At 44.8% G+C, this 16,602-nt stretch overlaps 3 protein-coding genes across 4 annotated transcripts; 1 reads left to right on the top strand and 2 right to left on the bottom strand.

Moving 5' to 3' along the window:
* Positions 1-481: 481 nt before the first annotated feature.
* Positions 482-1,472, top strand: LOC103640382 (UDP-galactose/UDP-glucose transporter 7). Its single transcript, XM_008662974.1, has 3 exons — positions 482-550; positions 1,043-1,153; positions 1,305-1,472. The coding sequence occupies exons 1-3, from the start codon at positions 521-523 to the stop codon at positions 1,470-1,472; spliced, it is 309 nt and encodes a 102-aa protein (XP_008661196.1). The 5' UTR covers positions 482-520.
* A 3,059-nt stretch (positions 1,473-4,531) lies between these two features.
* Positions 4,532-6,638, bottom strand: LOC100280108 (actin-depolymerizing factor 5). 2 transcript variants are annotated; one of them, XM_008660295.3, is made up of 3 exons: positions 6,455-6,638; positions 6,042-6,301; positions 4,532-5,204 (listed from the first exon to the last, which is right to left on the bottom strand). In XM_008660295.3, the coding sequence occupies exons 1-3, from the start codon at positions 6,560-6,562 to the stop codon at positions 5,054-5,056; spliced, it is 519 nt and encodes a 172-aa protein (XP_008658517.1). In that variant the 5' UTR covers positions 6,563-6,638; the 3' UTR covers positions 4,532-5,053.
* Positions 6,639-11,356: 4,718 nt separating this feature from the next.
* On the bottom strand, positions 11,357-16,375 carry LOC100283637 (26S proteasome non-ATPase regulatory subunit 4). The gene is given in 11 exon segments (NM_001156538.1): positions 11,357-11,534; positions 11,908-11,981; positions 12,816-12,884; positions 12,975-13,072; positions 13,872-13,995; positions 14,891-15,197; positions 15,278-15,487; positions 15,569-15,683; positions 15,848-15,953; positions 16,072-16,185; positions 16,272-16,375. Coding segments are annotated over 10 exon segments (1,206 nt in total). The 5' UTR covers positions 16,284-16,375; the 3' UTR covers positions 11,357-11,534; positions 11,908-11,930.
* Between the last annotated feature and the right edge of the window lie 227 nt (positions 16,376-16,602).

Here is a 16,602-nt window from a genome sequence, read left to right as displayed (position 1 = left end):
TTAAGAGGCCTTCACCAATTTCTGCGTGCCTCGGCTCCGATTTCTGCGCGCCTCCGCTCTGATCCCTACACCGTGTTCTGCGGATCTCCGTTGATGGAAGGCTCGCTGTGCTCCCACGCCTCGACTCTGCTCGCTATGCTCCCGTGCCTCGGCTACCCTAATAACGCGCGCCATTCCAACGCTCGCGATCCGCTCTAGTCGCTGTGCTTCCGCGCCTCCGCTCTGCTCGTTGTGCTTCCCATCCTCGGCTGCCCTAATCCACAGCGACCGCTCCCATACCCGCCATGTGTGCCACAGCGAGTGATCAGAGTTTTACTTTCAGTTGTGTTGATTTGGAGGTGTTGCAGGAGCACGTCGTCACAGTGTTTTCAGTGGAGACCTGCTACAGGTACGTACAGTTAATTCACCATGCTTGTTGTTCATCAATCCAAGTTGATTTTGCAAAATTGGGTTTATGTAGAATTGATTGAGTTCATCAATCAAAAGGATCACTCCCCTTGTTGTGTTGGTGGCTGGGTGCATGCGGGGAAAGGGGAAGCCACCGACACAGGTCTTTACTCTATTTTGCACTTCCTTTAACATACAATATATTTATTACTTAAATTATACAACCCTCACTGTCTCTAATTGATGCTTGCAAAATCTGTCAAGCTTCTCTCAGCTCAACGACTATTCAGTCATGAAATCAGATAAGTGTGGATATAGCTTATCAAGGTTTATGAGAATTCTAGCCTTACTGGGTAGTATAAATCCTACTTCTCAACATTCCTGTCAATAGATCTTAATATTCTAGGTCAATATCAGTGCTTGTCTTCTGGTGGCCATGTTTTCCAGTAAAAATTTATGCAAGCTCTTTAGGTATTGCAAAAGGCATTGACAATGTAACTGACACTCATGATATGCTCTACATTCTTGTTTTGAAATTTCGTCATTTGCAACTTAAAAATCATTTTTAGGGAAATGCATTGTTTCTTCCTAAGAACTAACAGATATTTATTACTATTGTTGTTTACCACATCCTGATCAATTCAAATTGTTTTAGGTCATTCTTTCAGTTATCTGCACCGCCACTGGTGTCCTCATTGCAGCACTTGGAGATTTTTCCTTTGACCTATATGGACACTGCATGGCTCTAACATCAGTCTTCTTCCAGGTTGTGTTATCTTCTTGTGCTTTGTTCTTACAAATTTATTCTATAACTTTTTGCTTTGTTCTTACAAATTTATTCTATAACTTTTGATAGATTTTTTAGGCAAGGTTCTTTATCTTTGTAATTGACAGTCGAATGTGTATGCACTATGCAGACTATGTATTTGATTCTGGTGGAGAAATCAGGTGCTGAGGATGGTCTTTCCTCAGTGGACTTGATGTTTTACAACAACATATTGTCACTTCCATTTCTGTTTTTCCTCATTATAGCAACAGGAGAATTCCCCCATTCTCTTACAATATTACCTGCAAAAGGTCAGTGATACAAATGCAGTATAATCAAAATTTTACAAGCACATTTAAGCTAGCAATGTCTGTGTGTTCCCTTGTCTCACCCCTTTAACTCAAGAATGACTCAAAGATTGTTCTCTAGAGTTTCTGAAGCAAATGGTTTAACACTTCGCTCGTATTCATTAACACAATAGTACTCTTAAAGTTTCTGTGTCATTGTCTGTTGTATGTCTCTATCCTAACTTGCATTTGAAAGGGAAATGTGCCCTTGGGCAATTTCTATTATGTTTTGGTGATTAAGTGTCCAACACATTTAAATAAGCTCTCATGTGCTAAATAAAGAGAGAAGTGATAATCAAAGCAAATGTATGTTTCTAGACTTAGTACATTGGTTTTTATGTACTAATATATTTGTCTAAGTGGTAGAAACAGAGAAAATAAGAAGAGAAAAGAGATGCAAAAGACTTGGCTTGGTACAGCCAAGACTCAGCTCAGTCTGGCACACCGGACTGTCCGGTGGTGCACTGGACAGTGTCCGGTGCGCCAGGCTGAACTCCGATGAACAGGCCGCTCTCGGGAAAATTTCTAGCTTGTCGTGAAAATAAAATGAGAAAATAAGAAGAGAAAAGAGATGCAAAAGACTCGACAATAAAATTGTAGTTTAAGCACAAGTCACATCATAGACAGAGTGGTAGAGGATGCTTCACTTGAGAGGTGAGGTTCATGAGTTTGATTCCTAGCTTGTCGTGTACCACGTGAATTAAATTTTGCGTGAAAAATACTGCGCCTTTGACCGAGATGGACGGTCGAGTCCTCCTTGATAAAAATAGTTTTTTTTTCTAATTTTAAACCATTTTTATATTTCTGGAAAAGATTTTCACTTGTGATTTTATTATATCAATAGATAGTGGAAATCAATTTCTACCGGTGGTTTTCTTAGCACAATCGTTAGTGAAAATCAATATTCACAAGCGGTTTTAAGTTACTCGCCCATAAAAAAATGATTTATGTTGCTCTCTAATACTGACGATTCTGAGTATAAATAGGTTGTGAACCACCGGAATACAGCTTATGTAGTAACGTACGCGATCTGCGTCGGCACCGCCATAAGGAAAATATGGTCGCACGGCCGCGTCAGCCAGCGGCGCCACCATTGCTGGCCCCGGCCACCGGAGAAAGAAAGCTCTGGGATTTGTCGGCTGGATCCTGCGAGGACGGGTAGCCACCTGCTCGTCATCCTGAGGCCAGCGAGTCCGAGGTGAGCAAGCGAGGAAAAGGAACCGCATGTGCTCGGGATGCCGTGCGCCCGTGCCGTGCTGCTGCTCTAGTAGTCAGCGCAAGTGCAATGCGATGTTTGGAGGAGTGTGCAAGATATCAATGGCGGCCACGACCGTCTGGCCTGTCAACGTAAAGTCTCATCATGGTTGTTAACAAGCACCGTATCCTTGCCTTGGCTTGACTTGAGAGGCCCCACGCCCATCATCATGGTAGTCGTTCCGCGCCCATCAGTCACTTTTGCAGCCGTACAACTTATTGCACACGCAAATTCCTTCCTATTTCGTTTCACCAATATATTATAGTGCAATTGTGACCTCTGAATTTCATCCTAATCGAGTCTGAACTCGGCGGGTCTATCCGGCTAGAGCGTTGCGTGCCACCAATACAGGCGTTTACTAGTAGAAATTAATATAGGATAACCCCGGGCAGGAGAGCAGGATAGGAGTGTCGGATCGATCGGCCTTCTGCTGAGCGCCGCCGACCATTGCATCGCGTCCACAACATCTCGGTCAATTAAGTTGCGCGATGAGCTACGTAGTAAACAAACAGCTCGCGCAGCACAGGTTCACAAAATCACAAGCGAAAAGGACCTCGCGGACGCGGACCGTGGCGGCGGCAGCCTTTTTAAAAAAAAATGCCGGCCCCGCGCACCGTTCCGGCCTCGGCTGGTGGCTCTTGCATTGCAGTAGTGCCGCGCCGTCCGACGAAATAGTGCCACTCGTCCTCGCGCGCGCGCGTGCTCGGCATGCTGATTTTAATTGCCGGGCTCCTCCTCGCATCGCAAGGGGAAGAAACTTGCTGCCACTCACTGCTCTCGGCTAACTGAAAACGAAGCCACACGTTCTACTCGCTGGTCACATTCATGGGCACGCACAGCACAGGCACAGCAAACCTCCCACTTTCGAGCCTTGCCATCACGGGCGACGACGGAACGGAGAGTTGAGAAGGAGCCTGTGGTCTGTGCCAACGACAGCACGGGAACATGCCGGCAGAGTTCGTTCGCACCGACCAGCAGGGACGGGTTCGTTCGTTCGACGCGCCAGCATTGGAAAATTCGGGAACGGGGGAAAGGGCGGATGGATCGCAAAGAGCGCATACATTGGGCTGCGTTTCGGCCTACGTACGATCTCATCCTCTCAAAATGGAGTCCCAGTGGTGCAGACGAAAGGCCGAAAGCGGAGAGTGTGCTCAGACAGAGTCGGTTGGCTGTTGGGCCATATTATTCTGTTCTGCCTTCCGTGCTTCGTTAAGGAATCGGACTGATTCCTCACATGTTATTTAGATCATCCTTCCTCGTTTCTCCCTCATTCCTCACATGTCACCGCCTCTCGCCTCCCCTCGACCCGGCCGTGCCTCCCACTCTCCCTCACTCGCGTCGACACCAGCCCGTCCCTGATTCGCTGCCGTCGTCGGTGGTCCCTCCCCCTCCCTAACGCGAGGCGTTGTCAGCTTCTCTCTCCTCCTTGAGACATAGCGTTAGCACGGCTAGTAATAACTAGTCAGTCAGGGGTAGTATCCTCCATATTAGCAATATCTGAGCTGGAGTAAAATCAGGAGAGAGAGAGAGAGTAACAAGCCGGCGGTACGTAAACTTGTCGTTGAGTTGAAACTAACGCTACGAGAAAACATCGTCTTTCTTGCATCCCAGTGCAAGTGATAGAGCTGCTATTTCGTATCCCATGTTTTGATCCCGTGCTCCACCATACTTTCCTCGTGCCAAATTGGCCCTACATACATGCTGCATTGGTGCCTATGGCGATTCCATCGCTGGTGAAGACTGCAACGGCGAGTATGGCCCTACATACATGCTGCGTTGGTCGCCAAATAGTTGCTGTTGTGTTCACTGTTCTCTTCAGATCTGAACACTTTGCATCCTTTCGGTCGGAGAGCAGATTATTCTCTGCATACCTCAGGAATTGAGACTGGCGCCCCTCCCTACTACTTTACCTGTCCGTTTTATGAAATTAGAACACACAAACTCCGACATATATTCTTCGAACAAAAAAAAAAAACGGATCATTCACAAGCCCATAACAACTCTGGTCGGAATTGTACGTAGAGAGGCGTTGCTTTCTAAACAAATCTGAAGCAGCAGCTTATGGTGCACTGGAGCATTGTTCAGTGGAATTCTACGTCGCGGAGATGGACGTTTCATTAATCCGCTGCCACTCCCTCAGCTTCTACTCCAGTAACTCCACCCATCAGCATCAGCACACCACGCCCCTGCACTGCACCATCTCTCGGAAGAACCGGGGGGAAAGCAAACACACGCGAAGCCTCGTCAGACCGGCATCATCGGGAGGCTCAGCTCATCACACCAACGCCAATCACGCTCTCATTGCGCGCGGCCTCTGATGACGTCGAAGCCCATCTCGGAGGGGTCGGTGGCCTGCACCTCGTAGTGCACCCCGTCCAGCAGCCGCCGCAGGCCCTGCTTCGACGTCGCGTACAGGATCTTGGCCCGTATCCTCGACGCCGCCGGTGACCTGCGCGAAAGAAGAAGGAAAAAAAAGGCGCGGCGGCACCAACCGCCGAGCAAACGAATCCCACCCGTCAGAACACCTAACTGCCTGCGCACCAGCAGAATCATAGCGCTTTAACAAGTGGACACTGGAGCGAGTTGACAAGCTAGCAGTAGTAGAATAACTCGGTCGGTATCGGTACTGCTTGCTCGTAGCGATGGGATCCTGATTTGTTTGCTGCTGCTCTTGTTGCCGGACACGGACAGATCAAGAAAGGTAGATGTATATAAAATATAGTTGCTCTCATTTCTGCTGACGGGTTGCTACTAACTTATTGTCAAAAAAAAAAAATTGTATGGCTGGCGGATTATTGGACAGTTTTGCCTATATAGCTGTCAACTGTCATCGTGGGCGCTGCGTGCTTTCGGTGGGCTGACAGATCTAGGCAACAGGTGGATTCAGGCTAGATCAGATTTGATAAAATAACCGGCGACCTTAACTAGCGCTGCAGGGTTTCGGACAAAAAAAAAATGATGCGTGCAGAGAGCGCTCGAGGCAACAGTGATATAGGGAGGGCTTATCAGGAAAGCTTTTGGTCCCCCCGTCATGATCCCGACCGACTTAAAGGCAGCTGGGATGATTGCCGCAAGCAACAAGCACTACTGATTGAACAGCCATTGGATCTGCAGTTTTCTAGTAGTCAATTGTGAGCTGTGTGATGCATGCCTTCCTGCACTTGTAAGGATCGAGAGGACAGGTTTCTTTTCCTTCAGACAAACGACAGGACATGGTCGAAGTCGAAGGCGATGGACGGGAAACTGAAGGCGCGAGCAGCTCAGGAATTCGTACGTACGTACGTACCAGGCGATGAAGAAGATCTTGCTCTTCTGGCAGTTGTCGACGCTGACGAAGTCGAAGTCGAAGACGGCGTAGCGGCAGTCGTCACCTGGCAGCGCGGCCACGAGCTCCTCGTACCCCTCCCCGGGGCCGCCCACCCTGTCCACCAGCACGGCGCGCGACCGCTCGTCGATCCTGTACACCACGAAGCGGTGCACCTTCTTCCACTTCATCTCCATGAACCAGCGCTGGCACTCCTCCTTCACGTCCATCCCCTCCGTCGCCTGCAAATCAAAACCACGAGCGCAGACGCACGCGCACAGCGTCATCAGCCATGGCTGCTTGCATGCGTGGTTAATTTCACGAGAACAGAGAAGCGGCTGCGTGCGCCGCCGCCGCCGACACGCATGATCGGCCGGGGGCGCGCTGGGTTTTACCATCTTGTAAGCCATCGCCATGGCTGTGGCCTGTGGATCGTCGCGGATCGGATGGACGCCCTGGCGACGGAACCGTGGTATTCTCTGCCTCCTAATCCTATCTCGCATGCAGTCACCCCCCTTGCTGCGGGTCCTTTTGGCTTTATAAAAAGAGTGCGGCAAGCAGCCTAAAATTCTCTTCTCTCCTCTCTCTCATCGAACGGAGAGGGCAATAATTCAATAGACACGTACCATTTGCCCGCCCCCACGTGATTTTTTGCGCTGGGTTACTTTACAAGTAAACCTATAATAAAAAAATATTTTCCAACATAATCATTCGCCTGTAATAGTATACACACTCGAACTTGTGACTTATATGGGCAAAAATATCCTCAAAATCTTGATGCGATTATTAAAATCTATACAAAAAAACAAGTAAGAAAAGTCACATCTTATATTGCAGTTCCACACTCTAAAAATTGCCGTTCTTATGTTAGAATTAGAAGGCGGTTTTGGTTTATAATTAAGGTTAATAATTGTTTAATTAAGGTTGAACCTTAGATTCATAGATGGACAACAATATCACGGCGACAATAGGAAAAGCCGCTAGGCGGTGTGGTTAAAGAAAAAAAAAGGGTTTGGTACATATATCATACCCCTATGTCCTAAATTAAAATTCGTTTTAGAAAGATAGTAGATTCATACAACAGTAAATGTTTTTGTTTTATTATAGAATTAAAAAAATCAAAAGCTAAAACGACGATTATTTTAGGACGGAGGCAGTACTTAAATAATGAGAACGTGGTAATTCTGTTGCCACTCTTAATGACAGTTGTCCGAGAGCAAAAGCTTAAAGCTCACCACCACTGTTGCCTCTGTGATGGCTGATGAGGACGGGCGGTTTATTTGATGGGATATCCCACGATTTGAGAGCGTACATCACAGAAAATAGACTATTTGAAGGTGAACTTGTCGGAGGTACACCTACCAGAAAAGCATTAGGGAAACAGATATTTACTACGTTGAATCGGAAAAGCGCAGCACATTGGGTCTGTTTGGTTCAGTTTTTTTTACCAGCTTTTTCGAGAATCTGGCTATGGAGAGAATCTGGCTGTGTAGAGAATCTAAGTATTATTAGGATTACGTGCGGAGGAATATAAAGTTGTCCATGGGGCTCAGGATCTATAAAGTGACGGATTATTGCTATTGCGACGACTCAACCGATTATATGTTTATGTTGATTTTGAATGGTTTTTACCCAAACGAATTTTATAGAAGCTGGCTGAAAAGCTGAGTGTTTGGCAGTCCGCAGCAGCTTTTGGTAGCCAGAAGCCGAAACAAACAGGGGCATTGTTTCATCATCGCCATGCTAACGCAGGAACCAGACTGCTCGACTCACTAGTTATAATCCGTAGAGACAAAATACTGTACAAGCCACAGCGAAACAAAGCCTTAATTACCGGACTTGCGACGTTGGACACGGCATATATAGAGGCTACTGGTACTAGCCTACGCGACGCCTAGGATACCGTCGGCGAGGCTCGTCATCACGCATGGCTCATGTGCCCTGGCCGTTGCAGTCCATCCCTTTAATTTCCAATCGAAGGCGAGCACACACTGGCCAAAAAAAGGGGGGAGAAAGCGCGCATGCACGGCACGGCGGTGGGCGGGGACGTTTAGCACGGCCGTTTCCCGGTTCCGCTCGTCTCTCTCGCCGCCGGAGCAGCTGCTTCACGGGCGGGCCTTTCGCAGCACGCGTCAGCGCTCGGATTTCTCGGTGACAGCGTGTGCGTGCGCGTGGATTTCTCGGTGTGATACGAGGAAACTCGACCGTGCGAGCTCGAGAGCTGCGCGGCACACGGACGGGCGGCAGGGCCGTCTCTTTTGCTTTTGATTCCTGCGCGCTAGCTAGCTGTGTTCAATTCCGACGACCACTTTTATTTTCTCTCTCTCTCTCTCTCTCTCTCTCTCTCTAGAGCATTGTTGATGACGCTGAGAACGACGACTTGCTTGCTTGTAATGCATCGAGATGTTCGTATACACAAGTACACAACTACGAGTGAAAAGGGAGAGAGAAATTAGGTCGCAAGCCTAGCCAAGGGCAAACGGACATATATGACCACGCACGGCACGGCACAGGGATATGAATCAGAAGCTTCATGGGACGTCGCAACTTGCAATACACGTTGCTGGTACGATCTAGCTAGCTAGAGAGAAAACACAGAACCATGGGCGGGCGACTACTAGATTGCGTACGTAGCATCATCGTAGCTGTCGCCGCCGCTATTGAGATTTGGCAGGTATATATTTTAGCGTCTGGATCGAGGTTGCCCGGAGAATAATATGCGCTTTTCATGTAACGATAAGCACGATACGAGTCGTAACTCCGGCACGACTTTTTCATATACGAACCTTTCATTCGATCGATCGTAACTCCCGTCCTTCGCAGTTTGCTGGACTCAGGCACTCAGCGGCAGCGCAATGATTGAGCGAAGATGTGATGTGCAGCACTCCGTGTACGTCCACGCAAACAGAGCGCTGCGTCCCTTGGACGAATCAAGAGCTAGCCTGGCCGGGGTTAGTGGTCCCCATTATCTACAGAACGGCTGAACGGCGACGGCGACATGTTATCGGAGAATCATCGACAGCAGCGTACGGGCGATCAGCACCCCGACGTGCGATCGACTTCCGACGACGAGGAAAGCCCGCCAAACACGACAGCTTATCCCGACCTGCGCCAACGACTGCTGGGCTCCACTTTCCATGGCCTCATGGGCCGGCCGACATGGCCGTCCGCACGCGCGAGCCGACGAGGATCGGAACGCCCGTCCGTCCGTCTGCAGTCTGCACAGCCCCACGCAGCAGAAAAGGGTGGACACACCATCGGCCCAACCTGATTGCCCGTCGATCTCGCCGAACATGACCGAGATCTCGCCGATGTTAACCCAAAGTCTAACCTCTGCTCTGAGTAGTGATAGTAATGGATCACGATTCAAACGTCTCTTTACAAAATATTAAGATCCTTAAATAATTTTAGTTTAAAAATAAATAAGAATGGAGTCCGATCCTAATCCGATTCGATCTTTAAAATTTATAGTGTAAAATATAGAGTTCATTACCACCTCTAGCTCTTAGAGATTTTCATTAATGTATCCCGACAACGAATACTACCGTCGCTATATCGACTAAGTGCCACAACACAAAAAGAGAGCAGTCTAAATGGTGATGTGAAGGAGAGAGAAGAGAGCAGGCTGTAAACTTATAGACATCTTAAAGGCTTCGTGAAAAAGACAAGTAGGGTCATATATTAATAGTGACTAGTATAATGTATGCTCGTGCGTTATGACCATACATAAATATTTGATACATTTTAAGGCACACCAATTACATTAAAAACGAACAATACATATAACATCACCAACCTCAATATCTCACAATTTTTTTTGCAAACAAGCAATACAAAATTAAACTCCACTGAGTTTCTAGAGCACCTCCTCTTTCTTTCCCTCAGTTGTGCATGGTATGGAGAGTCGCGATATTGGTTTGAAATGCTTATCGATGGGGAAGTTAAAGGCACCGTCGCGGGCGGGTGCGACGACAACAACAAGGAGGAAGCACTCATGGTGCTTGAATGGTTGGTTACACATGCAAGGAAAAAGTAATGATACGAGAAGGGGAACAAACTCGTGTTTTGTGCATGACGTAGCACGACGACGCGCGAAACTGGTGTTTTATGAGTCGAGAAGAGAAAGTTGAGGTTAATATATAACAACGACGAGGAGGAAGTGCTCATGATGCTTACATGGTTGGTTACACATGCAAGTAACAGATAAGGCTTATCTTATTTATCAGGCCAGGAGCGAGGGTACACTTTTGTGCTTTGTAAGTAACGCAAGAGTGGGTCGAAAAAGGAGATTTAAAGAAGTAAAGAAGAGAAGAGCGTTGACTACTATATAGATGGGCTAAAAGGTAGGTTGTAAATTACTTACATCCAACAACCTGCTATATTATTAACCTTGCTCTAAATAGTCGAATTAACTGAAAGAACAACATTAAAACTACTCCCTCAGCCAGCCATTCTAATTAGAACTACTCCCTTAGTAAAAAAGTACAACTATAACACCGAATTTAAGTAAGGGAGTTTAGTTTATAAAAACTAATTTTTAATCCCTCTATTTTATTCTATTTTAGGGTATAAATTATCAAATACGAAAACTAAAACTCTATTTTAGTATCCATATTTAGAAAGTTATAGACTAAAATAAAATAAATTGGAGGGACTAACAAATAATCCATAGAAACCAAACACACTATTAAAGTCATAGTAAATGGTATTAATATTTATATATATAAATAAAATTATTATTAAATATATTCTCTAGTGCTACTTATTTTGTATAAAAACTTTATAATTTTATATAAATTTAATCAAAGTTTGGATTGTTTAACTTTAAAAACCAGAATTGCTTCATATTAAAAATATTTATACTTACTATATTTATTCATATAAATTTAATCGAGTTCAAACTGTTTGACTGTCAGAAAGCAAAAAAAATGCATTCTCTTAATAACAAAGAGTAAAACACTGCATTTCTCTATATTTAGCAAAACTACGCAGGTGCCACTAGGTATCAATGTACGTGAGCAAATGTGTAGCGCATTACAGATATTATGGCTACTTTCGGAACCTCAAATTCCCTTTGGGACTAGAGGGGATTGGGGTGGAAATGAACTAATTTTCTCTCTAATCTCCTTCAATCCCGAAGGGGATTTGAGTTTCCAAACTAGCCCTGATTTAGATACCAGCCACCTCCCATGTCGCTGTAAAATTCTAGGGCAACGCTTATAACCGAGCAGATCCGCCGCATACGGCATACACGAGATCGAATGGCCTGGTTACAGCTTGAAATAAACACAAGCAAATAGAGCTTGAAACACGAAATCACTTGAACATTTATGACGAGAAGATTGTTGCAGTCACAATACAAATTCCCTCGGCATTAAGTTATAAACAAAGCACTGTTACATGAGGATAAGCAAATTTCATAGCCAAGAGAGTAAGCGCAGCCAATGCAGACCAATGTTCAATTTCTTTGTGAGCCTGCAAAGTCAGAAAGAGATGTTAATTTCCTGCTTACAGGGGAGCTAGAGCAAGGAATGATTTGTCAGTGGTCACACTAACACTAAACAGAGTTAACTTATGTGCCTCCACTACCCAAAGGCCAAAGACTTGAATGAAATCTTGGCACTTCAGTGTAACAAATAACGCTATTCGTATTCCTATATTACCTAAAGTACTTTTACTTTACATCAAACCAAACAGCATCTAAAGCCTGAGAATAGATAGGCACACCAGCTCTTCTTTTAAATCAACGTTGAAACAGCAGATAGGAGCTGAGCAAGCTATGCTGAATATGGATTTCAACAGTGGATTCTGGATAGACAGAAATATGTATGGAATAATGAACTCTTACATGGAAGCATGAACATGGCTACATCAGTTCTTCTCGTCTTCTGTTTTGTCTGACTTGTCTTCCTTCTTCTCTTGCTGTTTAAGAAGAGAAATAAAGAAACCTTCATATTTCCACATACATACATTACTAGACTAGTCAAGATTCGTAAATACAGGATAGCAGTTCATGTGAACTGGGTTTTGTTGCTTTGGGCATATTTCATTTTCACCAAACCAGTGTATCCAGACCACAAATGGGTACACAACAATTTGACTCAATACCTGCTTTGTATAAGGTATTTGTGTGCTCTCACCAGATAATGTTCTACTATTTCCATTCCATAAGATCAATTGTGCTTGTGGAACATAAAGAACTCCATATGCTATCCTAAACAGCAGGGGCAGAGCTCAGAAATCGGTGGATCCTGGAGCTGTGGGTTGTTTAGTTGAGTTGTTTTCTTTCTATTCTACATAGAAGACAGCATATCAAGATCCTTCATTGGAGCATACAAAGTCCAGATAAGGTGGAGCTCAGAGCTGGGGCTAAACGTGGGCCTTATGCCCTGTTTGGATCCATTAGCTGCTAATAGTTAGCTAGATAATAGTTCATAGCTAATATTAGCTAGTTTGATCCAACTAGTGAAATAGTTGTTAGTTGGGTATTCAGATAACAATTAGCTAGACCTGTTTGGATCCAAGGAGCTAATTATTAGCATCTAATTATTAGATCTTGCAATGGTTTTTTTGTAGCTGTGCATAGTCATTGCTTGCATATACTAACTGTGTATTTGCATGAAGATTTGGTGACAGATAATATATTAATTCTTATTTAGTCAAGGTGAAGCTGAACAATGCTATAGTCTAGAGGCAACATGAATTTCATTGCATCACAATACTGAGACCTTCACTGGAACCCAAAAAAGAACATACCTCTCCCTGGCTGTGCAATGATGCCAGCAAATCTTTAACAGATGGATCATTGGGATCAACACCAGGAAGCTGTTATTTTACACATAAAAAGGGCCAATAAATTATTGAAGCTGCAGCTAAAATGCACCTGTATGCCATTAGTTTAAGAATAATACATACCGAATTAAGGATAGATGACACAAACGTTCTGTCTTCAAACACCTTACTCATATCAGTGTCACTGGACATGTTTGCATCCTGGACAGACATTTGAAGAGCTGCATATAAATAATCAGAGTATGGGAATGTTAGATAATGATGTTGATAAAAGAAATGAACTGTAATAGTATAGGTATTAATACAAAAGAAAACAAGTGAAGCGAAGAAAATCAATGAGCAACATTTTTGAGTTATGTGAAGATGTGATGTTGGATGATACAATCTATTGGACAGCCAGAACACAGACACACATGCTATTTGCCACCCTAGGTGAAGCTTCACCCAGCCGGTAATTACTGAACGATCTTCAGTAGATCGTTCAGTAATTGCTGGTTAGGTGAAGCTTCAACTAGCGTGCGTGTGTTAATGAGTTATGTACAGTTTAACTGTTCAAGAGGGCTTGTCTATGGGAAAAAGGCAGATTAGGTGCACATTAACAGAACTTAGAAATGTATAGGAATGAAATGAACTCACAAAGGAAAAATAATTCGGTGCCATAAAAAAGAGAAGTGTTTGGGGATCATCTGATATTAGGATGAGGTGTTGGCCCTAGGAACATATCACCAATCCGCTGGATGGTTGCTTTTTCAACTTATTGTTTCTGATGACTACTGAATTATTGATCAATACTACGCTTGATCAAAAACCTTATGTTTAAGTTAATGCTGGGTGGAATAATTACTGAAGATGTTGGTTGTTTATATGTTCCCTGTTGGAACAAAAAGTGTTAACATTCAAGTTTTCATGTGAACACTAGAAAGCAGTGGTTTTTCATTTGTCACTACCAGAATTAATTGATAGCAACAAATACCGTATGCGCTAGAACTGTAGAAGCTGCAAACATAAGAGAAAACACACCCAACGCTAAGTCAGGGTCAACTGCACCAGCTTCTGCCATAGCGGAGTCAGTCACAGCTGCAGATCCTGAAGCACCGCCCTCCATTGACATTGCAAGTGCCTGCTGTAGTAGATCGTCATCATCCTGTGGTCACAGCTATGTTAGCCTTCTGACGTCCACTTGAACTACATCAACTATTAATACAAATAAATAATATACAATACAAATAGTAGAAATAGAAGATAGAATCAGCATTTTAATTGAAAAGAGTCTTTGGTACTTGCAAGTTTGCAACATTTATAAACAATACTGCAACAGAAAATAATAGTATAAATTAAGTAAATCTTGTGATTGGAAACTTCATCAGTTATAAAGTTAAGCAAGAACAAGGCACAAAAAATCATGGCACTATGCCACTATCATCAACTGAACAACACCAAATCGACGGTTGATGATAATTAATTATACGGTGACCAGAGGGTCATAAAGGAGCTCTATATTGAGCCGTGGCCCATTTTATTTGGTAGAAAGAAGTGTCAAGTTGAAATTTATATGCAGAGCACCCAAAAGTTGGCAAAGATCTCCACTAGATATTACTCCTATAAGGTTTCAACTTGTATGTGCATATGTGCCAAAAAAAAGGTGCACCTCCAAGCCAATATCTTCCATATTTTTCTTTGTCAAGCACGAACAAAAATAGATTATGTAATTAGAAATATGGGTGGGGGGGAGGAGTCAGCACATGTACCAAGCTACTTTAGAATCAATTAATTAATGCTCTGGCATATACAGGGCTACCTATAAGGTTTCAACATATGCTAGTATTGGGTGTGCTTTAACAACAATCACTAGCAGATCATCATCGAAGTTTTAATAGTCGATCCAGAAAGTATGTAAGCAAATGCACACTCAGTTTTAAATGAAATCACGGGAAAGAGTTCAGGAGAGTACATACAACCAGTCATCAAAACTTGAAGCATTTGAGGCAGGTCAGGGCATTTTTAGTTTCAACTGATGGACAGTGATAAACTGAAAATACCTTTGGCTGTTCTTGCTTGTCACCAGCAGCAGCATTTGAGGCAAGTTCTGCTTCAGCCATAACAGAATCGCTGTTTGAGCTTGAGGCATTGATATTTTCGGTATTAGATGTATCTTCTGCAGCCTTTTTTGCAATAGCCTCTTGCCTTGCTCGTTCTTCTTCCATAGACAACCGCAGGGCGAGTGCCAACTCTGGATCTACATTTGGGTCCACACCAAATTCAAATCCAGATGCTCCAGTAGCTACGGCAGCTGCTGCGGAAGCAGCAAAACCACTTCCACCTTCTTCACCAGTAAATATAGGAGTGCTGGATAAAGAAAGAAAAATAAGGTTAACATATATGCAGCATAAGAAAACTTAGAACGCAGGAACATGGCACCCAATTACCTTAGGAGGACATCAGAGAGAGCATTTTCACCAGGAGGGACATGAACAATGTGACTGCTATCACTGCTGTTAACAGCAGCGATCAATGCTTCCAGTTTCTCAGGCTTTTCATCATCAGATTCACCAAAGTCAACAATGTCAAGAGCAACATTGTTCTTTTTCAGCTTCTTCCCGATTGTCTCCAAAATTTTCTTGTCGTACTTCACAGGACTGATACACATGACGAGATTCATTAACCTAAATTCAAAGAGAATTAATAATTGTCATACAAGTTAACCCACCCAGGCCTACCTTCCGATGAATGCTATAATCCTCTGCTGCTGCCTCTTGTTCTGGCGATGCTTTAGCGCAAGCTGAGCAACCTGGATTGCCGCAGCCAAGTTTGCCTCAGCACCAACTTCCAACCCTATACAGCACATTGTTGTGCACCAACTGGTCAGGAAACTACAAGTACCATGATCTAACAACTTATGAGACAGCTTAAGCAGCTGCACTGAATCCCTAAACTAATTGGCGAAATTCGCCCAGCACAATAGTAAAGCAAAGATTTTGGGATCGATGTGAGCTTACCGTGCATACAGGCGAGAATCTTCCCGAGGTCGCTGGTGGGAGTGACAAGCACGCGGACGCCCTTCCCGGCCATCGTCATCACGCCTACTGTGTTCTCCGGGTTCGACTGCACCCACTCAACAACCAGAAGCAATCAGATCCGGAATCCCAGAAACCCTAGCCCACAGGAAACATCGAAAGTTCGATCGATTGAATAGGTGGATGGAGAGACCGCCGGTTGGCACCTGGGTCTTGGCACCGCATATGAGGTTGACGGCATCGGCCTGCGCCTGGAACCGCGACGGGGCGTAGTCGCCGTTCCGCATCCACTCCGAGTTGTCTATGCAGATCATCGTCGCCTGCAGGGGAAAGCCAATCGAGGGGAGGAGATTAGTTGGGGATCGAGTTCACGGAGCGAGAAACGGCAGCAGGGCGCATGTCGTACCTCGAGCACCATGTCGCCGCCGCTGTCAGGGAAGGGCTTGCGCTGGTTTGCGGAGCAAGAGAAGAGAAACAACTTGGGAAAGGCTCAGGTGAGCTCTCTCTCCTAGACGCCCGACCGCGAGAAATTCGCTTGATGCACAGTGGTAGCAGGTAACAGACCACCGAATGCGGGCCCTTTCGTAATTCAACTTAGCACAGCACTTTTGGGCCCAGTCCGTGAGAATGTGAGATCTATAGGCCCAAAAAACTCCTGGAAGCCCAACATGCGCGGCGGCTGCGCCTCTGGCGAGTGGCGACTGGCGATGTGAGCCGAGAGAACAGAGAAGCCGAGC

The sequence above is a fragment of the Zea mays genome, chromosome 9, assembly GCF_902167145.1.
Source record: "Zea mays cultivar B73 chromosome 9, Zm-B73-REFERENCE-NAM-5.0, whole genome shotgun sequence".
Classification (NCBI taxonomy): domain Eukaryota; kingdom Viridiplantae; phylum Streptophyta; class Magnoliopsida; order Poales; family Poaceae; genus Zea; species Zea mays.
This window is presented reverse-complemented; position numbering and strand designations above follow the sequence as displayed.